The sequence below is a fragment of the Podarcis tiliguerta genome (assembly GCF_965153285.1).
Source record: "Podarcis tiliguerta genome assembly, chromosome: 2".
Lineage (NCBI taxonomy): Eukaryota > Metazoa > Chordata > Lepidosauria > Squamata > Lacertidae > Podarcis > Podarcis tiliguerta.
The window spans coordinates 85363285-85389126 of NC_139535.1; the positions used below are offsets into that span (position 1 = coordinate 85363285).

General features: G+C 42.7%; 1 protein-coding gene and 1 long non-coding RNA gene across 5 annotated transcripts in view; one reads left to right on the top strand and one right to left on the bottom strand.

The window, feature by feature from the left end:
• GAS7 (growth arrest specific 7) overlaps nt 1–25842 on the top strand; it is a 129270-nt gene that overhangs the window by 75839 nt on the left and 27589 nt on the right. For all 4 annotated transcript variants that reach the window (XM_083428487.1, XM_083428488.1, XM_083428490.1 and 1 more), the window contains exons 3-5: nt 14345–14422; nt 17062–17147; nt 23029–23082. In XM_083428487.1, the coding sequence (XP_083284613.1) occupies nt 14345–14422; nt 17062–17147; nt 23029–23082 (218 nt within the window). The remainder of the gene's footprint in view (nt 1–14344; nt 14423–17061; nt 17148–23028; nt 23083–25842) is intronic.
• On the bottom strand, nt 19140–23083 carry LOC310672027. The gene is made up of 2 exons (XR_014508354.1): nt 22977–23083; nt 19140–21565 (listed from the first exon to the last, which is right to left on the bottom strand). It is a non-coding gene; the product is annotated as an uncharacterized lncRNA (long non-coding RNA).

Below are 25842 nucleotides of genomic sequence, written 5' to 3' on the forward strand. Positions count from 1 at the left end.
AGTAGAGCTGCAATCCTAACCCCTTTAGAATAATGGAATCATAGAATTGTAGAGTTAGAAGGTACCCCCTTGGTCATCTAGTCCAACTCCCTGTGGTGCTACTTATCTGGTAGTAAGCCCATTGAATTCAATGGAACTTATTTCTGAGTATACGTGTTTTGAACTGTACTGCTAAAGACCAGTGTGGTGTAGTGGTTAAGAGCGGTAGACTCCTAATCTGGTGAACTGGGTTTGCTTCTCCGCTTCTCCACATGCAGCTGCTGGGTGACCTTGGGCTAGGCACACTTCTTTGAAGTCTCTCAGCCTCACTCACCTCACAGAGTGTTTGTTGTGGGGGAGGAAGGGAAAGGAGAATGTTAGGCACTTTGAGACTCCTTAGGGTAGTGATAAAGTGGGATATCAAATCCAAACTCCTCCTCCTCCTCCTCCTCCTCCTCCTCCTCCTCTTCTCCTTATCATGCACATTGCTCCTCTCCCTCAAATAGGAGCTTTCAACTGAAGGGTGGGAGCCCCATGGGAAAGATACGTGGTTGTCAGGAGGTGGTGCTCTCCTCTAGTTCTGTTCTTCTTGACTTCTGGTGGATCAGATTATGAGGTTTTGTCTGTTCTCTCACTGTGTTTTTGTGCTGGTGACTAACTTACAATGTCCCGGTGGGTTCATGAGAACCCATGATCTCATAAGATGCTGAGAGTGTTGCCCTGCCACAATCTTTACATCTTAACTAAAAGCAGAAGGTTTGAAGAGGGGGGAGAGTGACAGTCTGGTGATGATCTCTTTGGTACAGGGCGTATCCATGCTTCTTTAAGTGGAGCTGGCAGACTGCCCTCCTTCAAAAAGAGGCGTTTGGCTATATATAACAATGGGCCTAAGTTCTTCTTTCCTTGCAAGCTCTCTCAGCTATGAGGGACGTGGGTTTGAGTACAAATTGTTTCTGTTGCTGCTGCTGTCAATAATGTGTTATTTTATTGAGTCGCTGTACCACCTCCTAGGGAAGAGAGAGGAGACCTTTGATACTTTTGCACGCTTTATTCCAGCTAGTAGCTATGCTGGTGTGGCCTCTGTTTGCCATAGGCCACAGGAATAAAGCTGATTCTGAAAGGTAAAGGCTTTGTGCCTTTGCAGACTCGGTCTTCCCATATTAAAAATCATTATTCATAAAACGCCTCTTGTGATTTGTTGCTGTTGCTGTTCTTACTGCCCTTATTAGATGTGTTTTCAAAGCATCTCTCTATGTTGTAATGCTGAAAATTCCCCAATACAGGCCAATATAAGCCTTCATCGCTTTTCATATGACTTCAAATTATTTAGGATATAGGCCTGCAAGTAGAGTTCCTTTGTTAGGAATAATACTGCGCTGATTGTTAAAAGAAGACTCAGATTTGCAATGTTGGTGTACTCGCTCCTGGATTCCCAGTTGGCAACGGTGGCCAAGAATACTTCTTGCCTGTTTCAGTTGTTGTTTTTTAAAGCCATGCTCCTACCTGGATAAGGAATGTCCTAGCCATGGTCATTCATACCTCAATCAGGCTAGATTATCATAAAGCTCTGTGGGACTGCCTCTGAAGTTTTTCTCAGAAACTACAAGTGGTATAGAATGTGATTGCCAGATTGTTGACTCAGGTGTTCCTGAGTGCATATAATGGGGCCTATTTCATAGCAACCTCACTGGCTCTTGGTTGGTTTGCAGGTCCATGTCCAAGTGCTGGCATTGATCTTTTAAAGACCTTTGGGGCCTGGGTGTAGCTTGGTCCATAACCAACCTACCTGTACTGTGCTTTTAAGCGCCTGCTCAGATGACCTGTTCCAAGTCCATCGGCTATTGGCATTAAAGCAGAGGGCTATCCAGGATTCAACCATCCTGACAATGGAACCAAGAATAAGGAACTTCCACCTGGCTTGCCATACCTCCTCTATATACATCATTAGAGACTAGACTTCTAATGCGGTGCTTTTTTATAAAGCCCTTTAGGACTCTTAACTTTGGTATTTTTGTGTTTGTGTTTCATTGGTTGTTTCCTGCTGCTGGATCTAATTAATTATCAGTTTCCTGTTGTGTTCCTCTGTTTACTTTATGTGGTTTGGTTTATTTACTTCTGCAGCATGGAACATGTTAGCAGACCAGTAGACACGATGTAAATTTTTAATAAATAAAAATGCTTGTCATAGCAAAAACCTACAGCCAGATTGCAGCCTCTTCTGTAATATAGCCTTCAGGGCTTAGCTGCAATATATAAATTAAGCAGGCCATCTGAACTTTTTAAAAAACAAAAGGTGCAGTTCAACAGCACAACTCTATAACAGCATGAGGGAACAAACCCATTGTGTTTGTCAGATTTGGCATACAGAATGCACTCCTTTTCTTTTTGTCCAATTCTCTGCAAAGCACCATGTATATAATGGCATATGCTTTTAGTAGTATTTATATTAATATTTGTATTTTCCCCAATTGATTTATGCAAAAATGCTGTGGTCCAAATTGGATGTCATAAATTTTCATTTTTTTTCACGGTGAACTGTTTCTTCAAATTATTATTATTTTGGAACTTTTATCCCATATATACTGTACGTTGTAATCGTATTTTTGTGCTGATCATTGTGGCTTTTGGCTAGGACTGTAAAGTAAAGTGGGGTTGGGGGGAGCAGATATACATAATAAATAATGATGATAGCATTCCAGTAATAACACACTTTGTTAAATAAATAGTTTATGAAATGCTAAAATATGTGCATACTCATGAATACTGCCAAGCTCAGTCCATAACTCGGCTCCTGCCTGTGATAAAACTGACAGAGGAATTGACTAGCTCAGATTTAACAGCTAAGTTGTTCTGCCCAAATTGTTTGTCTCAATGGGATGCCAGTTTTTTCACCAGTTTCAGCTACATGGTCTTTCTCATATGCCTTTTCGGCTAGAAACCAGAACTAATTAACAGGTATGATATTGTATTACAGGTTTATTTCTTTGTTAGATTTTGGCCAAAAAGAAAGAAAGAAAAAGACCCAGACATGCCTTACAAAGAATACATGCAAAATTTAAATGATACAATAAAATACAACTTACAACAAATTTAAACAAGCAATAACGTTTACAGCTAAATACCTTACACACAAATAATGCAACTTTCCCTGGACCTAAAAGCAAACATCAGTCCCACAAATATTCCAGAAAGAACCCTCATCCCCAATTTACCTGGTAGAGAAGTGGGCAGGTGTAGTGGAAATCTTCACCCTTGATTGTCACCAACAAACAGCAGCCCCTTATATGTTTCCCAGGCAGGGTGATGGTGCGGTGCAGAGCCCATCATCCCAAATGCAGCTTTATAAACCTGTATCTGAATAAAGAAAAATCATACCTAACATTGGTCTAACATTGCAATGTAACTGCTACAATTTTAGTGTATAAAGCAGTGGAACATTTCTGCAGGTTGTTGGCTATTCGCACATTATGGTAAACCACAGTTTATAGTTTTCCTTCCTTACAACAGTCATACCCTCATGTAACATGGAAGAGGGATGGGAAAAAAGCCACAATCTATGGCTTAGTGTTGATTCTGAACTGGGAATAATGGTTTGTTTTGCTCCAAATAAACCATGATCTGGAGGCAGGATTTCTTCTTGACCTAACGATCCTGGTTTGTTTGTTGGAAGAAAACAAGCCACAATCCCCAGTTTGAATGTAATGCTAAGCCAAGGATTGCAGTTCGTTTCCGCCCCATGCTAGCAGAAAGGAGCAAAATAGGCACAACCAGTTTGTTCATGGTAAACCATGGCAGTTTTGGAACGTACCCTACATACTTGCTTTTCTGCTGTACTCAAACACATAGCACCAACAACAAGGGAGAGAAAAACCCTTTGCCATCCCTCTGGAACAAGGCTATCTGAGGAAACACTTCTGTTATAGAGGTACGTTTCTAGTATCCAGTGCTACAAAAGCACTGAGACTGCTGTGAGACCCCTGCAACCCTGTGCTTTCAGACTATGATGATGATATCCTGGAGATGGCATACATGGACGACAGCCTTGTGATGAGAAGGTATTACAGAGCGACTCAAAGACCATTCTCATTTGACAGAGAGCCCCTGAGAGGGAGATAGGTCAGACATTATGAAAGAGACAGATGTATGTAGGAAGAAGAATCTTAGGCCCTCCAGAGATGGATAGGCGGCGTGATCTGTTGAGGGAGGAGGTTGTTGGGAAGCCCAGAGCCAGAAGGGAGTGGGAGTAGAAATATGGAGGAGAGAGCTGGGTTAAAGGGTTCCACGGTGACGATAAGCAATATGTGAGCAGGCTCTGTCATTCTTGGGCTTGTCTTCCTGCTGTAGCTTTTCTTGCCATCACAGCCGTGAACTCCAGTGATATGTAGACAAGACAGGGACAAATGACACCTACAGTAAATGCAAAAAGCTGTGGTCCCTTAGACAGGGGGTACATACAACGCCACCCCCAACTTAGCCAACGTTAGAGGAGGAAGCAGAATCATGCTAGCTTTTCACACTGACCAGCCATGTCCCTTCAGCCGCTCTGCTTTTGGCCTCAATGTCAACAGGTCCCATATGAGTAGGACTCTTCCTTGGCCAATCAGAATCCCCCTTCAGGTAGAGCAGCCATATTTGAAAAGTGCCTGTTCTTACTGAAGCCAAATGTGCAGCCACCAGGCTGGCTGGCGCAGCTCCTCTCTTCCCCTTTCCCAGTTTGTGCATAGTGTTGTGTGTCTCAACACCCTTATTATCTCTTGCTTAGGAGCTGCTTAGCCTCCCATAGAGGTGCATCTTCTGGAATCCACTGTATCGGTTGTTTTCCGTTCCATCTTACATATTTATTTTCTTGTAATTTACTCATTTCATGTGCTTTGATACTGCCCTGTGCCCAAGTTCCCTAGGAGTTAAGTAGCATCTGAAATAATTCACAGGCTTGCCAAATCAGTTGAATAGAGCTATTAGTATAACATGTATTGACTTTGGGGAGAGGGAAAAAACAAAACCAGCCACCAGCAACCTGTATTTGTGCCAATTGTCTATAAGGCTTTTTTTTTTTTTTTCTGGAAAAGCAAACTGATTGACTTCTTCTATTCTGAGAACTGTAATTGTGGACTGCCTTGTTATTTTAGTTACTGCCAGTATATGGCAGTGTAACACTGCAGGGTTGGCAAGGATTCTTATGTTACATAACAGCAAGTCAGGGATGCCAGTTCCTTTCATCTTTTCATGTGTAAGAATTAAGGATGGATCAGCTGTATGATTTCCTCTCTGAAAGCATGAAAATATAAGGCTGTGGGTGTTGGGGTTTTTTGTTTTTTGTGGCAGGAGAGGATGATTTTCTGCAACAATTTCGCTGCCTGCAACTTACACACAGAAACAGATTTGCTTTTGTTAAATATTTCTAAATACTAAATCAGTAGTTTTATTAAAATCAGTCATATCAGATTAATATGCCTCCCTCCCCAAAATCTGGACTTTGCATCATTGCTTGTTGATTTTTTTTTAATATTGACTGTAAAGGAGAAGCATGTGCAAATATTTAGCACTGACAACTAAAACACAGAAACTTAAAAGCAGAATGGCCGTGATTCATTTGTACTTTAATGAAATTCAGTTAACATGATTTTCACAAATATTGGAAGCATGACACTAGTCCACAGCTGATGGACATATTGCGCTGCTTCTGTGGAACCATTTGTGAAGCTCCTACTGCAAACTTGGTATCTTTTATTGGAGATGTCTAGTAGTTTATGAAGTTTTTAATTGACTCATATCATATTATAGGTCAGCAGGACAATACCTGAAAGTCAAGTTGGCATAACATCCCCCCCCCCCCCGCACTATGTTGGCATACTTCAGTCTTTCCAAAGACATATACAGCCTGTTGCTGGAATTCTGGCAGGACCATGATATATTTATTTATTTATAAAACAAACCTTTCAAAACAGTATGTTTTCAATAGCAAAACAAAATCCAAAGTCTCTTTATCAAGCAAGACATTTTGGATTGTGTAAAGCAGGAACGGGGAGCTTGTGGCCCTCCAGATGTTGTTTGGCTGCAGATTCCCCATCCCTGGTCTGGCTTATAGGAGCAAGTTCAGATTATGCCTATGGACCCACTTTGGGGGAAGGAGGCAGAGGGTGTTAATCATTAGAGAGGAGAGGAATTGTTAGGTCCCATTCCAAAAGGACAGTTGCCAAACATGGGAGTTGAGAGCAGCCTGGGGGAGGGGGGGTGTCATCCCGGGCAGGGCCAGTGCAGCCATTAGGTGGGTTGAGGCTACCACCTCAGGCAGCAGAAGCCCCTGCGGCAGCACCCCTGGAGGTGCCCTGCCTGTACACACCACCTCTGGCTCCGCTGTTGGGTGAGTTCTTGGCAATTTCACCAGAGATCTCACCTGAAATTGCTGAGATATCGCCTGATATCGGCGTTCCTTCTATGCCAGCGGTGGAGGCAGAAGGGTGGGTGGTGCAGGCAGCAGGATCAGGTGCAGGGCTGTCTTAAGCATATGCAGCACTGGGGTGCAAAGATCTGCCATGCGCGCCCTCCCCCCAGGTTGCCCAGTCCCAGGCGCGCAGGAGGGCGGAGCCGGCCAGCCACCTCAGTGTCTCGTTGGCTCGGTTGCCCCCGAACTGGTGGCTCAGAGCCGCCTGCAGCAGAAGAGCCCGCTGTGGTGCTCCGACCGACAGACAGGCTCTTCAACTTTCAGGCCCCGGACTCTCGGTCTGGCTCCCCTGAGAGCCCACCGCCCGGGTGCCCCACACCCTTAGCGCCTATGGATAAGACGGCCCTGATCAGGTGTTGCTGCAGCAGCAAGGCAAGGCAGTACTTCCTCTTTCACCTCAAGTGGCAAAGCAGGATGTGCCACCCCTGATCTGTGGTCTTGACTAGGCCTCTCTGAGTTGTGGAGCTGTGGTGAGGTGAGCATAGCATGGAATAGAATTGGCTAGGAAGGCTCCTCAGAGAGTGCAAACCATTAATTTGAGTACCACTTCCTATGGAAGCCTCTGTAGTTGCTCCCTTGGAGCAGCAACTCGATGCACATTTTGTAACTTGGGTTGTGGCTCTTCATGTGAAACCTAGTGGCTCTCATTGCGCCTAAACTGCAGTTCTTTAAGAGCATGAAATACGCTAAATAAAATGTAAAAGTATATTTAAACATTAATTACAAATATGTCCAGAGAGACAAGCTTCTAGTTGCTGCACCTATGGTACCTGAGTATATTTTAATTTTTGACAGTTGGTGAACTAGTGTCAGAATTCATTGGGAATATAGAAACCATTGACATTGTAGTAAGCAAAATGAAAGCTTTATTATCTGGGCTTAGAAACAGTATGTAGACTTTGGATTTATCGTGCAGAAACAGAAGAAATTCAATTTTTAGGGACAGAGCTCAGAGAATAAATCTTTAATATAATTAATGCATCAGCAACACATTTGGATAATCAAACTTTATAATATTATTGAAAAACTCAGTCATATTTCATCATTGTATACAGTAATTGCCATAGTGGGGGGAAATTAACCATCCTTATTTATTCATTAGTTTTCTATACTGTGCTGTCCCAGTAAATAATAATTTTTTGAACATTCTAGCATAACTCAAGTTGAGTGAATGATCCTTAATTTTTTTCTGGGGGAAAAAAAGCTTTATTGATAGTTTGCACAAATAGAAATAGATGAGATGGTAAAGGCGACAATGGCAAAATGGGTCATAGATATTGGTTACAACATAGAATTGTCTGTATTGGAAAAATTATGGGGGGAAACCATAAATTTCTTTGCCTGTTATCTTATTAAGGAAAACCTACAAAAGATGATGTACTGTTGGTACTTGACACCCAGCAAATTAGTGAAAATGTATAAAAAAGGATCTAATTTATGCTCAAGTGCCACGAGGTGGAGGGAACCCTGATCCATATGTGGTGGTCATGTAAATATGCTAGAGAGTATTGGGAAATGATCCACACAGAATTTAAAAAAATATTCTAAAAACCACATTTCCCAAAAGACCAGAGGCCTTTCTATTAGGGGTAATAGGTAATGACATTCCAAAAAAGGTACTCAATATTTTTCTGTACGCAACTGCTGCAGCTAGAATAGTATATGCCAAAAAGTGGAAAGAGGAAGAAATAACCACAAAGGAAATTTGGTAGAACAAATTGATAGAATACAAAGAATTAGTAACCATGACCGCAAAACTAAGGATGATTTAAAGACAAGAGAAGAGTGGAAGTGTTTTGGAGATTATTTTAGAGGATACAATATACAATTTAACCTACAAGTAGGAGTTAACATATGAGCAGTAATGGTAAAGGGACCCCTGACCATTAGGTCCAGTCGTGGATGACTCTGGGGTTGCGATGCTCATCTCACTTTACTGACTGAGGGAGCCAGCGTACAACTTCTGGGTCATGTGGCCAGCATGACTAAGCCGCTTCCGGCGAACCAGAACAGCGCACGGAAACACCGTTTACCTTCCTGCCAGAGCGGTACCTATTTATCTACTTGCACTTTGACGTCCTTTTGAACTGCTAGGTTGGCAGGAGCTGGGACCGCTGACCTTCCGATCAGCAAGCCCTAGGCTCTGTGGTTTAACCCACAGCGCCACCCGTGTCCCTAACATATGAGCAGTAGATAGCATCAAAAGAGGAAGACTTGAAGTGGTAATGGGTGAAATATCAGGATATGCAGCAGATCAAGATTTCCCTAGAATACCACAGAGAGATGGATTGGGAAGTCTTAGGAAAAGAGATAAGTGATGGATACTGTACGATGTATGCATAAAAGCTGTTAAAATTTCATAAATAAAAGTTTGAAAAACAAGAAGCAGCTTTCGGTGATAAACCCATATACCAAAGAAAAGAAATAGTTTGGTTTTTTTCAAAAAAAAAATTTACATATCTGTTCCTGGATTTTGTATCTGTGTGTGCGAACAATCTTCAGTTTCATTCATTGATGCAGCAGGTAGAAGAATCTGAGGAAAGTGAGAAGCTGGAGAAATAGAAGGCTGTGTTATATAAAGGCTGTGTCACCATTTTGCAGGAACAATGTCTTTGGTAGACGGCCAGATTTCACACCTGTGGCAAATGCCTGAAAATGTTAGCATTCTTCAGCACTTGAGAACTCTTTATTTCCAACATCGCATCTTAGGAGCACCGCCTCTTTAATAATCTAGTCAAATACAGTAAAACAGCTATAATCACTAACATTACTAGCTTTGACTCTCTTAGCCACAAGACCTGAAGCAGTGTGAATTGGTTGTTTAACAATGTTGCTGCAAATCACTGCTTTTAAAAAGCATTTCATTCATCATTCTGAAAAAGAAAATGTTTCATAAGAGCTTTTCTCTGTCCATCTCCCTTCCCCCAGTTCATAGTTTTTCTCTATATTGGGCCTATGGATTAAAAAAAGTGTGTTCGAAACAAAACAGATTCCTCATTATTCCACACCTCCTGAATTTCACATCTCTAGGCATCTTACAATAAACTGTCACACGGAGCAATGCAGAGAATTTAAATTTTATATTTAGTTACAGCTTGACCTGTTGGTTTAGCTTAAGTGTATTTGGATTGGGATCACTAGTCATAATGGTGCAGAAAGATGATGCTGTGCGCAGTTTGTCATGTGGTTTATTCATCAGCGATTTGTCACTTTTAAAATTTCCACCTGGGGTTTTTCCCACGTGCATATTTTACCACTTTTTGTCACAAAGCCTTGAGTAACTAATACCAGGGAAAGTATTATTATTATTATTATTATTATTATTAACCTTTCTCTTCCCCAAGGCAGAAACTGTATAGGCATGATATGAGCATGTATGTATTGAAGGGCTGAGACAAGATGTAACCCTAGAAATCAGCAATTTCCTATACAATTGGTCACAATAGCATTCCTATTTCATAAAGCAAATTAACACCTGTTTTCCCTGAACCTTCTGGGCAGGTACTATCTGAGTTCTGTACAATTGTGCTTGGTAGCAGTTGCTGCGTTCCCACATTTCAGAGAAACCATGACTGATATTCCATCTCTCTGGATATGAGTTGTTGGGTGCCTTTTCGCTTTCCTCCTTCTATTTCAGAATGCACACACAAAGTGCTAATGCTTCCACGGTTTAATCAAACAGTTGTGTACTCTGCACTGCTGCGAAACCCCTGATGACTCACTGTTGCCATCCTCACATTATGCAGACATTCCAAACAAGAATAAAATAAAAGCTGTAACACAAGACAGCAAAATAGGAAATGGGATGCTAAGTAAAATAAAATACAAAAAATATTATACTTGCTAATTGCCTGCCTTCAATGCTGGTTTATATTTTTAAACCTCATCGACTAATAATTTGCACTTGAAGCAACACAGTTTCTGCACCACTTAGGGTGATGATTTTTTTTAAAAAAATGTGAATATAGAGTTGATGGAATTCTAGGAGAGAAGGGGAAATTATATATCTTTTCCTTTTCCTTTTGGTAGGAGAGCCAGGGTGAGGTGTGTGTGTGTGTGAACCAGATAGCTACAGACTAGTTAGCTTGTACAATATCCAGGCCAGTATCCTTGAAAAGGGCTGCACTTAAGAAAACTATGTATGGAGACCATGCTTTTATAAGGAAAATGCTTGCACACAAGCAATTTTGCATTAGTATTTTATAAGGACTACAAGCTTAATTGGTCACTTACTATGTAGATGAATTCAACTTTGGGGTCAATTTGCAATTTATGTTACTGTCCTTATGCAGCCTTTCTCAACCTACAGGTCCCTACAGGTTCTTGAACTACAGCTCCCATCATCCCTGACCACAGGCCATGCTAGCTAGGAATGATGGGAGTTGTAGTCCAACAGCACCTGGGAACCTAAGGATGAGAAAGGCTGCTCCTATGTGTGACTGGTGTGTCTTGCTACATGGATTGCATTGCGTTCCTGTTTTGACTGATCTTTGAACTCCAGTAAAAGCTGTGTTTTATGCAAAACCTTCTTTATGTGAGTAGAAAGCTAGCAAGTACAATTATGACACATGATGAATTGATTGATGACTCATCCGCCACAAATATGCTGTAGTTTGGGAAGGAAATGAACACATCTGATCCGGAGGATTTTGTGAATCATCCCTTAGGCCATCAGGTGCTTTGGAACCCTGTGAAAGGGATTCCGTTAGGTGACTGGGACAGCCTGTAATGATATCGTGTGATTGACAGGTGAGCTGCTCCACCCACCTGCCAGAGTTGGTGTTAGGGAAGCCAAAAAAGATTCCCCAACCCTGTGTTAGGGAATTTCCAGATGGATCTTGTCTTTCAGTGCCATATTTGTTTTAACCTTGATTCAGTGTCAGTGATGTTTTGGCTCGATTAGAAGGAACTTTGGTCCTGATGATATCAAAACTCATGTTTATCACTTTAGATATGGAAGAGTCCTTAGCTTAGTGATAGTGTCACTGCATACTTGTTTCTTCCCTGGCATTTTTAAATAAAAGGATTTTGGGCCCCGGAGAGTTGTTTCCAATCACGAGTACTACGTACTGGAGAGATTCATTGCTTTATTTATTTTACTGCTTTATAAAAATGCATTTATGCCAAGGTGTGCACTATTGCAGAATAGTACATAGTAATAGAATTATTGGTATAAAGCATCTGTTAATTAAATGTAAAGAAAAAGATGTGTGTAAAGAAAAAGATGTGTGTTATGTTCAAGCCTCAAGGGAAGAGGGTCACAAAACAATATCGCTGTAGGTAGTAGGGTAGCCTTGCTAGTAAACATCACTTTAAAAAAAAAAGTTAAAATACTATGGGTATTATAAGGAAGAGGAGCAGAGGTGGAGAAACCACCGGCCATGGAAGCTGAGCTGTCGTGTATGATGGTACCGTGTGGTTGTGCCATGTCAGAGAGATAGGAACATGGTGGCAACTCAGCCCCTCCCTGTCCTGCAGTGGAGGGGAAGCAGTCCCCGGCCCACCGTGGTGGCGGCAGGAAGAGGAGGAGCCACCAGTCATGGAAGCCAAGTTGCCATGTGATGCCCAGAGACCCTGCATGCAACGGTGTCACGTCTGACGCCTAGGCATTGCGTGACGTTGTGATACATGCACCGGCCCATCCACCCCCATCTCATTCCCAAGTCAACGCTTCTGCAATGAATTGATAAACTAGGATTATCCCGCTTGCAAGAGTGCAAAGAAGCAGTGATATCCCTGTAACTAATGCAGAGCTTTGAGAGGAAGCACCTGAATCCTGTGTCGCAACTGAGTGAGAACTCCCCAATTACTGTGAACACATACATGCAACTATCAATTGCAAAGCATTCTGATTTTTAAAGAAAGAATTACTACAGCATAAAACCAGTGGTACACAAATGAGAATGTTGTAATGGTATCACGAGGCAGCCTGCAGTGCAGTACCCTAAGCTGGCTTGGGCAGGCTTCACAGATCAGCCATTGGCATAAATCCTTTAGTGAGGAAAGAGGAATGTGTAGAAAACAGAATAATCACAAAGGGCTATACAAAGAAAATTGGTAGGAGAGGGCAAAGAGGAGTTTAGCAGGTGTAGTGACAATCTGCCCCAGATGCCTGGTTTGTAGTTTCAGGTGTTGCTGCTGATCGCTTACCCCCACCCCAGCCCTGATGTCACATGTTTCCTTACCTTTGAAACCCTATTCTCGTGGGGTCTAGGTGAGGTTTGACCCATTAATGCATTCTTATTTTTTAACTTCTCCCTGCTGCCTCCCTGTGCAATGTGTCCCACAGTGTAAGTTACCATAGTTTCTGAGAATCGGCTTGAAAATTAGCTTGATGTGTTGCTTGCAGTGCCCCTTCTCACGTATTGCATGCTTGACCTGCATAGAGCCAGCATACAGAAGCTGTAGGCATTAGAGAAATCATTTTTCTACCTGCAGTCATAAAAAGAACACAGTACTGCATTGCTTGCAGCCCAGCAATTGACTTTGCCTTGTCTGTGGTGCTGCCTCTAAGCAGAGCTAATTCAAAGTTACAGCACCACCTACCGTTGGAGATTATCATTTGAAAGTGGCTGCTGTGATTCCTTGTTTAAATCTTGCTTGTTGCCCAAATCTCCCCATGCATCGTGAAAACCTGAAGGATGCAAAACCTAAAAAAGAACCTACCTACCTTCCTTCCTTCCTTCCTTCCTTCTTTCTTTCTTTATGTTCATGCTTTATATCTAAATAGAAAAGTAAGAGTCTGCAATCCATTTGTTGAATGGATGCAATTCATTGTAGGGGGGAAATGCATTCCAAAAAAAAGGAGTCCAGGAGAAAAGAAATATGACTTCCAATGAACTTTGTGTACAAATCTCTTTTATACTGACTAGCAGCAGTGCACACTGAAAAAACAGTCTTTCTGTTAACCTCCAACATGTATTAAACCGTGATTGTAGTTACTCGTGGTGAAGGAAAGATAGATACTCTGCATGTGGTCAATCTGCTCTTCACTCTGCATATTCCATGGGTTGTAAAACAAAATTCAAGGCCTTGGATCTGATGAATAGTGACTCAAATTAATGATCTGCTGCTGTGAGCCAAATGTAATGTTAACTGTTAAAGCCCTGTACAGCCAAGGGCCTGGATACTTGTGGAATCTCCTTTTCCCACCCACGGACCTGCCCATACATTGAGGCTCTCCTGGTTGTGTGCTACAGCCTCCCGAAGTTCTTCAGTGTGGCATTCTGAGGAAACTTCTCCATAGTGGGGCCTAAATTATAGAATTCCCTTCACCTCTGAAATAAAGGAGGGAGCTCTTACGAATTTTCAGTGCCTGCTAATGTCTTATCTGTTCACTTGGGCAATTGATGGATATTAGTACTGATCTTGAGGTCATAAGTTACGGTCTCCTGGTTTTATTGCTGGAATTTCTTATTGTGTTTTTAATATGCTGATAGTATCACAGCCCTCTCTTAGATTTCTTTTAGCAATGAATAATGGATAATAAATATTCTAAATGAAATAAATACAAATCAAGCCTCTTCTGATAATAAGGTTGCTGAGTATCATAAAGGCACACCAAAATGGGACTTTCAGCTTTTCTGACTATCACAGACTGGGTGCTCCAGTTGTACACACCTGACAGGTATGAAACCACAGTGGTGTGTTGCTGTGGAGTGGCTTCCTCCAGTAAGTGTGAGGATTGCCTGAGGGGAAAGCCTCCAGCTGAGCACGCTCTTAAGTGATGCCATCTGAAAGGATTGCCCTTAAGTTGGGGAGCATTATATAAAGCAGCACAGAACAGGAGTTAACCCTCTCTTATCTGATAAGGGTGGACATTTATTTGATCCACTTTTTTGGGGGGGGGGCAGACAGGAAATCTTTCTTGTATATATTTGTGATTCTGACTGCACTCACATCAATGTTGTTTTTGAACAGAGACTACTTGGGAGCGGCCTAGCAGTGTGCCCGGGACACCAAAGAGCCCTGTGACACAGAAGAACTCCTTGCCTACAGGTAGGGGGAAAATTAGGCGGCGCCCATTAGATTTCCTGAAATAAACACACATACACTCTTCACGGTTTGTACCGAAGTGGCTAATACCTGTGACATCTCCATTGACTGGTATTCAAAGTGGTGCTTGGAGCGTAGTGCATGGTGCTTCCTTGGTCAGGTTATGGCACATGAAGGACATATTTTTTTCTATACTCCTGGGAGCTTGTCTTGGCTACCAACCATGTGCTTATATAAGTTTATGATTCTGATCTTTGAGAGGCAACTGCAGATTTTAGCAATGAGAAAGGTGAGGGGATGCTTCTAGATCAGTCATTAATTTCTTTCTACCATGCAATTCTGGTTTTGTTTTTACAAATGGTGTCACAGCATCCTATCCTTTCTGAGTAAGAGAATGGTAATACACCCAAAGTCCCCTACAAAATGTGTGTGGGGGGGGGGCGATCCTGATAAGCTAAAATTGATGAATTACACGTCGCGGTTCGAATCCCCGCAACGGGGTGAGCTCCCGTTGCTCAGTCCCTGCTCCTGCCAACCCAGCAGTTCGAAAGCATGCCAGTGCAAGTAGATAAATAGGTACCACTCCGGCGGGAAGGTAAACGCCGTTTCCGTGCGCTGCTCTGGTTTCGCCAGAAGCGGCTTAGTCATGCTGGCCACATGACCCGGAAAAACTGTCTGCGGAAGCGGACAAATGCCAGCTCCCTCAGCCTTTAAGGCAAGGTGAGTGCCGCAACCCCAGAGTCGTTCGCGACTGGACTTAATTGTCAGGGGTCCCTTTACCTTTACAGTAATATGAATGTACTAGAGGATGCTGTCCCCACCTGCTATGCCTTCTAGCCCTTGGTCAACCCTCTTTACTAAGCCTCTTTCCCTGTCCCCACATTTCACCCAGTCCTTTGCTCAGCTTGCCCCAAACACACACCCCGTTCTGTCACAGCTTGTTAAATATTTAATGGAGAAGTGGGTGCTTTAGAGAGCCATTGCCAAACCGTTCTCTGAAGTGCCTCCTACCCTCCTTTAAATGTCACTCCAGATATTGGGGGGGGGGGTAAAGTTTATTTCTATTTTATTTTATAATGTATATAAAACAGAGAGAACAGTTATAACAACAGACAAAAATTAAAGATGAAAAACGAAACTATAAAATAGACACATAGAGGGAGTGGTTGTACATGAGTTAAAATAACAAAATCCCAAGTAAAGACTATCAACTTTTATCAGATCATAAAAGTACAGTTCCAGATTTCCCAGGCTTGTGACGAAGGCTGCCTTGAAAATGACGGTTCCGCTGTATATGTCATAAAGGAATGCCAAATCATATAAAAAGTGTCTGGAGGTTCTAGTCCTTGTCAAAATCTCAAATTATGTCTTATTTTCTACATTACGGTACACCTATGTTCCAGAGTGAGCAGTACCAAGCGCCCAGTGCAAGATTTTGGGCTCTTCTCCATTGAGTTGCATTTACTATATGTGCTGCCAAGACCAAATCTTTTGGCAACCTATTTATATTGGTATCATAAAAAATACTCAGTAACATTAATTTTGGACAACATACAATTGTTTCCTTAATAATATTCATCATTTCTGTCAGAATTAAATTCCAAAAATCTTGCACCAACTGACAATTCCCACCATAAATGATAATACATACCAAGTTCATTGCAGCCCCTCCAACAATAAGATGATATAGAAGAAAACACTTTTTGAGTTTTGCAGAGGAGTACGATACTACTTTTTAAGAGGCAATGTTAAGAGGTTTCCATAAGCAAACTGCAAACAGATTTTAAGGGGCGCAATTCCCAGATATTTTTTTCCAGTCCTTGGGAAGAATTTGTGTGCCAGCATCTAGTTCCCATATCTTTTAAAGGGGTTCCATATATCCGTAAGCTATATTATGCAATATAGAATACAGTTTAGAAATTCATCCTTTCCCCTCTCTACCCATTGTTCTTAATAAATTTTCAAGTTGTGTTAAGGTTCTCAGAGCTTTTGTTTTTACATGTTCTTTTATAATACTCCAGAGATGTATAATGGCAGGGAAGAAGGCTCAGAGAATGGTTTGCCAAGCCATCCTTCTTCTACTCACCTTTAAACATTGCTCCTTCCTCATCGGCTCACCTGACTCGCCACCACCCATGCTGCTTGTTCATTCGCCTGCCTGTTGTTCTGTCATCATGCTGTAGTTGGTGTGACCTCTTGTTAGCGGCTATGCAAACTACAGCGTGATGACAGTTTTACTTTCCAAAATATAGAGACATACTGAATTTTATTGCATAAATTTCTTGAGATAATCAGATATTTCATTTAAAGTGGAGTTGCCTGACCTTCCTGCAGAGTTTTACATAAACAGTTGATCTATCTCAATAATGTCTTTGCAACTGATGTGTTCTTGTTGCTAAAATTGCTGCCTGCTTGCATGTATTTCTGCACAGATCGATGGATCAATATATTATGTATTTCTGCAGAGTGTGTTTCATGTAGACTTGCTGTATTTGTGGTGACATTTTGAATTATACATTTACACTTGGTCATGTATGCCAGGTAAATTACTTAATTTTGACGAAGAGCCTCAGAGATGGCAAACCCATCCCCCCCCCATCTTTTTGAATTACGCCAGCTTCTCCTGTATCTTTTCTTTACAGTGAATGGGTATCACATACCAGGAACTTTGGTACCCCAACTAGAACCAAGCCACATGAGTCTCCGCAAAGTCGGCAGTGACCCCCAGGTAAGCACAGAAAATATTCCTGGATGTAGATGAAGGCTTTTATTTTCTATGATTGTTTAGAAATAGTGCTTGTGGATACTTCCAATGGGATGAAGGACTGAAATCAGTCTTCGTTCACTTAGATGTGCAGCAGTGATAGTTCAGTCTTTTAGTCCAAATTGTGCTGTGAACCTCAAAGTCCTTGTATTCCTGAACACTCTCTCTCCCTCTCCCCCCTCCCTCTCCCTCCCCTCCCCCCCTTCTATTTTTATCACTGGAAGCTCTTATTGATCTTTCTCAACTTTAGCCATCTGTGATCATTTTGTAGTATGGAGTTTTTCGGGCTAGGTACCCAACGTGCTTTCTTTTTTGTCAACATTGAATTGGAATTTGTTGCACTTCTCGTTGCTGTTTAAGTGAGCATCCTCTTGCTATTGTACCATGAGACACTATAATCAAGATGATTTTTATTATCCATGCATTCTTTCCTAAATCTTGGAAGATTACAGCTATATTTCATAGCAATGCATTCCACACTGTCTCAAAGTCTCCGTCACCCACTACAGTACTGGAGAAAAAATTTACCAACTTGTTAGAAGTTTTTTTTGTAGGTTTTTTTTTTTTTTTTTTTTTGTTAGAACTTGTTAGAAGTTTTTTTTGTAGGTTTTTTGGTTTTTTGCAGAAATATGTGAGTTAAATCTTAGGGCATAAACATTCTAGAGCTTTATTTTCCCCACTCAATTCAGATATGCTGAATGTCTGTATAGCTCTACCCCTCTTGCCATTATTACTATATTATTGAAGTCTGCATTAAAGCCTGTTATGTAATTTGGGCTGCTTCCACACTGGTCACTTATTGTGGAACAACCATGCTTTGTTCACTCACTGTTTATGGGATGTCTGCATAACATAGTGATCAAACGTCCTCCTCCCAAGTTTTCTCTATTCAGCTTCCGTTTTTGTGGGGTTGTTTTTTTTAAAGAACTCAGAAAAATCTGGGTTTTTATTTGTTTGGGGGTTTTTATCACAATGTAAGCACTGTGCAACATACCCCATGTAGGTGATCCATCACACAGCTGTTCTGGCTTATACAGGCCAGTTATGGCCTTCATAGATTTTGTTCTAGCAATTTCCTTCTCTATAGTCTGTCTCATCTCTCTCGGAATCAGCTCTATCACTTTAACTGTCCCCTTCTCAAATAGCATTGCTTTGGTATTCCTTTCCTCTCTCCACAACCCTGCACATCCCAACTTGCAGTACATCCCACACAATGGTCCCAATGAAAATTGCTACACACAAGATTTGGGGTTGGGGAAGGAGTGGCTTCCCACTCAGCTATAGAATGTTATTTGGATTCCAGACATTGCTGTCCCACCTACAGCGTAAAGCAGAACAGCACTGCTTGCATACTGCTTAATTGTCACCATCTGTAAGCACTCTTGGTTACTGATGCTTTTCCGCTGTCTAAGAAAATCTAGGGATTTACCTTAGCAAACAGCATTTGTAAAGTACAAGCTACTGTTCATTGTAGCTTCCAACAACTAATTAACATTATTTGGGGTCCTCTGGAAATCTAAGGCATGACAGCTGGACATAGCTGAATTATGAAGGGCTAGCATGTTTGAGTGAATGCAGTGTTGAACCTGAGATCCAAATCTCTGTTAAGTCATTCATATGTGTTTAAATAAATCTGGTCATTTAAAGCCATGAGCTCTCCAAAGGGCTTTGGCAAGTTGCTGTTTCAAGCCTCAGTTTCTGTTCTGTAAAACAGTTTATAATAGTCAAAGTATAGCTGTGAGGCAAAGCATACCGCTACTCATAGAATATTGCTTTCTCCCAGTTCTCTGTGCTTTAAGAAATCATGTAGGCCAATTTCGCAAATGATGCTAAAATTGATTTTTGCATTTCTCCTCCCCACCCCTCACTGATTTTTTTGCATTTCCTGTATCTGTACATTCAGTTTGAAAAGCCACATTAAGTCTGGGTTGTTGTTGTTGGTTGTTTTAAAAAAACAAAAACCAGCTTTCTTCAATCTTATTCTACACTAACGATGATTTAAAAATGTTCCTGGGCAGGGACTCACACATTTCTGTTCATCGCTTGATGACTGTAATATCAAGTACTTTCTTGTATTGTGCAAACAGCCATCGCAGATCAAACGGCACTTTCATATCTGCTGACATCATTTCAGCGCAATATGTTCCAGCTGTGTTTGCAGCTCATAACATTTATTTTGTTTTTATCCCACCCATCCTCCTGAGATTTGAATAAAAATGAGCACGTGCACAGCAACTCTGTGCAGGGGGGCTGGGAAGACAAGATAGTGACTTGCTCAAGACAACCCAGAGAGGAATGTAGCTGAGCAGAAATTAGAACCTGCACCTTCCCTGTATAAACCCAGTACTGGAGCCACTGCCATGAAGTCATTGAACTAGCCATTCCGTGGGGAAGGGCCGTAGCACAACGGTAGGGCACCTGCTCTGCATGCAGATGGCTCCAGGTTCAATCCCTAGCATCTCTGGGTAGGGTTGGGGGAAAGACCCTCTACCAGAATCCTGGACAGCAGCTGCCGGTTAGTGAAGACAGTAGTGAGCTAGAATCTAGATGACCTAGAGGTGTGACTCTCTAGAGGTGTGAGAGCCAGTGTGGTGTAGTGATTAAGAGCTGTAGACTCGTAATCTGGGGAACCGGGTTCACATCTCCGCTCCTCCACATGCAGCTGCTGGGTGACCTTGGGCCAGTCACACTTCTTTGAAGTCTCTCAGCCTCACTCACCTCACAGAGTGTTTGTTGTGGGGGAGGAAGGGAAAGGAGAATGTTAGCCACTTTGAGACTCCTTCGGTAGTGATAAAGCAGAATATCAAATCCAAACTCTTCTTCTTCTTCTTCTCCTCTATAAGGCAGCTTCCTGTGTTCCTATGGGTGAGGTGTTCATGCATGTGTGAGAGTAGTTCACAAAAAAAAACTCTTAAGGGCTGACTAAAAAGTGTTGCAAAATGTCAGAGAAGAAAGTGTGCATTGATAAGACAATTATTTGTTACGTGACCATGGTTCGGAAAATGTTTCTGCTTTCAGTTCACTGAGCCCTGCTTGAGTCAAGCAGGTCATATGTGAGAACACGGAAAACTTGGTTTTAAAAGCTCTGAGGACCTTGTAGACTCTGTGGGTGCCTTTTCCCTCTTCTTCTTCCCTGCTCATTCCCCTCACTTCCTCCCCTTAATGATGCCACCAGGAAAGAGGCGAAGAATAAAACTAGATTTTGCATCGTGTCTTCACTGTCTCTAAAATAAGCATATGGCTGGAGTGGGCACACCAAGAGAGTGATATTCTGAAATCTTCTCTTCCTCCCTTGCTCTCCCTGAGGCTGAGAAGCCAGTTCTAAATTGTTGGCAAAGTTGTTCTCTTTTGCCCCGTGAGTAGTTTGTTATCACACAGTAGTGTCTTTATGAAGAGAGGCAGAGGTAGTTGAGGAAGTAATTCACCTCTGCCTTTCCTAAGTGAGAGTATACAACACATCTCTTGTAGCGTTGCATATCTCACTTTGGAAACTCTTGGACCTTGATCTGTAGGTGATTCTTGCATGAGTCCACCTTGACCTGTGCGTCTGCTTCTTTGTAGTACTCTGGATGGTGATCTGTTTTGGATACTGGATCAAGAGTATCTTGATAGCTTTAAGATCCTACTGATCTTTTCTAGTCTTACTTGAGGGCATGGCTGGTGGGTCCAGGGAACAGCTACTCTCTGACCTAATGGCTTTGCAGGTTCATAATTGGCTGCTTCAGCAGTTGTTGGGCAATAGGCCCGTAAATGAATCAGCAGCTTACAACACAGGTGAGTGAGTGCTCTTGTATTGGTTGTAGAGTGATCAGTGGGGAACCTACTGGGCCCCCTGGAAAGCATAGAGCTGAGTGAGACCAAGAATGCAGGAAAGTTGAAAGAATTTAAGGTGTGCCAGTGTTAACCAAGAAAACTTGAGTGTTTGGGAGCTCAAGGACTTAAGATTTGCTACTGTGTCTAGCAGTTTATTATGAAAGTGCATTGTAGAGGGGAACTCCATAACATATTCCGCCCCCCCTTAAAGATCAGGCTCAGGGGAGTTAGAAGCAGCATCATTTATTTTGGAGAGGGGATGGTGATTTAGAGTTCTTCATTACACAGTTCCTCTTTCCGCAGGTGCTAGCGTCAGCTCTCCTTTTGCGGCTGGACCAATGCCAATCTGCTGTTTGGGCATACTTTTTTTCTGCTGTGCGTGGGCAACTAATGCTAACAAAGAGGGATATTTAAAAATTTATTTACTTACCTTGTCAGCATGAGATTAGAACATCTGAGGGAAATGGACTCATTTTCAGATTCTGGATCAGCAAGAAGCTTCCTTTGAGGGGTATTGAAGGATTCCGTTTCACATATGTGAGGATATTTTAAAGAACAATAGCAGCTGTCTGGGGGGGACATAAAGAGAAAGGCAAAAAGGCTTGTGTTGAAATTGCACAATAGCACATACAGTGGTACCTTGGGTTAAGTACTTAATTCGTTCCGGAGGTCCGTTCTTAACCTGAAACTGTTCTTAACCTGAAGCACCACTTTAGCCAATGGGGCCTCCTGCTGCCGCTGTGCCGCCAGAGCACTATTTCTGTTCTTATCCTGAAGCAAAGTTCTTTACCTGAAGCACTATTTCTGGGTTAGCAGCGTCTGTAACCTGAAGCGCATGTAACCTGAAGTGTATGTAACCCGAGGTATCACTGTATAGACTGGTTTCTGGGAGAGATGTCATAGCTGGTAGAAAATGGTGCCTAAAGAAATTGTGGCATTTCTAGATCTTTGGAGTTTTGCACATAAAAATTAAGGACACATGCGGGGGGGGGGGGACTGTTCTCTATCAGAGAGTGTTAAGGCAGTCTTCTTCCTAGAATAAAGTTGTTGTGCTATGTTTGTCCTTGTGGTACTTTTTTGTTACTCTGTGTAAAACTGGGCAGTGTGGCATAAATATTTCTTTGTGAGAGATAACCCTGGTAAGGACTACAAAGGACAAAACCCCCATAAATAAAAGCAATAAGGTTACAATGAATGGTGAAGCAGGACATGTTCCACCATGTTGTTAACTGTTGCACGGTAGCCTCAGACAGAATGGCATGCCAAACAAACACTTTAAAATAGGTGGCTGCTGACTCCATGTGCCCTATACTTCTGTTTTGGGTCATTCCATTCACTGTCAGTCTGATGCAGGTGGGTTTTTTGTTGTGTTGTTTTGATGCTTTTGCTAATTTGCAGATGGAGGCAGAAGGAAGTCTTGGGGATGCCTGCAGTGTGTTAGCAACAACACTGCAGAGACTTCCTCCTCACCTTGCTTTTGGAGTCCCGGCTTTTAAAGCTGGAGTGGGGGGGGGGCAGTGGGGCGAGCGGATGAGATGTGTGTGCAATTGCGATATGAACCTAACAGCAAAGGAAGCCTTTGTGTACAGCAGCTGAACTGCATGTGAAACGTAAAGCAGAGCTTCGAATAACTCTTTTAGGCACAGTAGCTAAAGAGCCCTGCTTCAGAGTTGGCACGCAGTGGAAGAGTTAATTCCAAAGCTAGGCACTGATTGGAAGGGGAGGTGTCGCCGTGTTTCGGATGAATTATCTGGCTGTACAGAGCTCGTGTGCTGCTTCGTGAGCACAGTGCAGGAGTCTCCCATGCAAGAGTTGAACTGTGACACCTCTGGGGCATGGAAAGAGGCTAAGCCAGGAAGCAGGGCAGAAAGGGAATCTCCTCCAATTTGGCTTGCACAAAGCACTGAGCACCCCTGCTTCCCACACACACACGCACACACAAGCACACACATACACCTTCCAGTAACTCAGAATACATACCATGTCGGATGTGGAGTGCAGTTTTGACGATGCCTCTTGCCTCTCTCCTCAGAGTCCTGGGTCCCCCTCACCTACTCGAAAGCAGAACAAGGAGACCACGTTCACGGTAAGTAGAATCCCACCGTGATGATCACCAGTCCAGTTGCTATGGTGATCTAGTCACCAGAGCAAGTAGCATTGCAGGGCAGGAGAGCCGTCAGTCCGTCTGTGTATGTGTTGGTGTGTTGAATCCGTGTGAAAGGGTCTGCCTCATGTTTTCCAGATGTAAACACGGTGCCTGCTTTCCACAGCAGTAGCTGCATTGAAGCCATTTTTAAAAGGCTGGAGCTAGCAGAGAGCCTGTTAAAGAGAGACAGGAAAGAAATGTCAGAAAGCAAAAGGAGAGGGTGGGGGAACTTCTTTCTGCTGTGATTTTTAAATTATAGTTGCAGCAGTGTTTCCTTTTGTTCAAAGTTGCTTCTGGGTAGATCAAGCAATTAATAGCCAATGAAGTCATCTTAAGAATGGAGTGTTCCTGTGGGCAGCACACACAATGATAAAAAGTTGACAGTCAGGGTTCCCCCCCAAGGCTGGCTTCCTCTGCAGCTTTGATGGATGACTGAAGGGGCTAAAGATCCATAGAAAGATGAAGAATATTTTTTGAAAAGATGCCCCGTGAAGTTGTCGTAGTATGCACTTTGGCTGAGGTCGCAAACATGCTAGATATTTCTCAGTAGGAGAGGATGAGAAGCAAGCCTTTGAATCCTGGCAAACCTCTTTTTGACTCTTTAAGTCCAAAAACTTATCCATTATTGCTCAGAAACCTGGCCCAGCCATCCGGGCTCCATGGTTAACAAAATATTTGATTTGATTGCAATGATTTAAGCGAGAGAGTGGGGGACGGGGGGGGGGGGCATTTCCCTGTGGAAGTGTGAGGTTCGCTCTTTTGCTAGCTACAGCAGTGGAAAGGAATTTGTTGAAACAACATGACACATCTCAGTGTGAATTAGAGCACCGGGAGTGGTGGTGGAGAGAACATTAGGGGAACTAGAATATGAGGTGGTGATTAGTGTCAGTGCTGTTTTCTTTGTGACAGGATTGATGTTTGGTGCTGCCACTCAGTTTTCCCAGGTTTGAAATTTAGTTCGAACGTTTCATCAGTGTTTCCTTTGCCTCCTTCACCCCCCTTTCACGGTTTGGGTTCTCTAAAATGAGAGAGAAAACACAAGCAAAAACTGCTTATTTGGTATGGGTGTTGGACTTGGGGGGGGCTCGGATTTTGCACTTTATGGAGTGGACCACAAGAAATAATGCACTCTCTTAATGGCTTACACTTATTCTGAGTTGAAAGGGACGTAAAGCAGCAACCTCAGATCTTGTGATCAGTCTGGGGCTGTTTCCACATTTTTCGCTCCGTACTTCACCCCATCAACATGAAACAAAACAAAACCCAGAACTTAAAGGGGCTCCAGGGGGTGTTACTGTAGAACAACTGGCTATCTAAAGAAGACCTAGCTGTGGGGATAACCCCATTCAGTCAGAGGCAGTTGAAGAAACGGAAGCAGTGTGTTTTATCACTACTGCTCAGCTGCCATACATGTAGTAACAAAATTGAAGGCTGAAAGGGGTGATTACCTTAATCCTAAGGCACAATTACATTGCAGCTGGAGTTAGGGATGATTCAATCCATTGTGGTGCCCTGGTTAGGCACCCCTGGGTTAAAGTGTCGTACTGTGACTTGGGAGACCAGGGTTCAAATCCCCACTAAGCCATGAAATTCACTGGACAGTGTTGGGCCACCCACCAACTCACAGCCTGACCAAACTCATGGGGTTGTTGTGAGCACCTTGGAGGAAAGACAGGATAAAATAAAAAATGTTGCTCTTTGTGAATGGCTTTGTCAAGAATCATTACTGCATTTTTTGAAGCTCTTTGAGGCTACAGTAATATTTGGAAACAGCCTCATAAGTGGGTTGTCTGTATCATGGTTCTGAGTATCTGCATTAATATTGTACCTCCTGGAGGGTTGCTGGGGGGGGGGGGGCAGCAACAGTGGTGCATGTGTTTTTCTATATGGCCCATCTCATCCAAGTGGCAAATGGATTCAAATGTTGCATCTGCCATGCAGTGTCCCGACCACAGTGAAATTATATTTTGGCAGAACCATGCCACTGAGCTTGACCTGGAGAGGCAGCAAAGAACACACACATGCACGTACCGCACCACAGGTTCTCTCCCACTCTTTTCCTCAAGCCCAGCACTTGATTTTTGAGAAGGGATTTCTATTGGATGTCACAAAGAGTTCGCTTAGAATCATAGCATTGTAGAGTTGGAAAGGGACCCCAGGGGTCATCTAGTCCAAACCCCTGCAATGCAGGAAAATGCAGGCAGACCATATGGGGATCGAACCCACAACCCCAGCACCATGCTCTAGCCAACTGAGTTAACTGGAGTTGCATCTTTCTTCTGAGAAATATGTTATGAAGTGCCCTTTTCAGCTGACTGAATTCACACATATTGCCAAACTCCAAGGACTGCTTGGTTCACTTCCCGCTTCCTCCTCCTCTGTCTGCCCCCTGCGCTTCACAGTCTAGGACTTCTGTAGTTCAGAGGCCAACCAAAGTTGGTCTCAATGTTGGAAATGCCAAATTATGGTTTGTGCTTCCGGTAAAGTGGGATTACCAGATTTGCAGGACAGCACGATCAGTCATTTGACTTTTCTGACACTGAGGCAAACTGTTGTTTGCCAATAAACCACAGTCAAAAGTCCTTCACACCATGTAGGAGTAGTCATAAGCTTGAGGGGCTCATTCCTGTTGCACCAAACTGTGGTTTAGCTTTATGTGTGAACACAGCCATTTTTCTCATGGGTAATATTACTAACTTT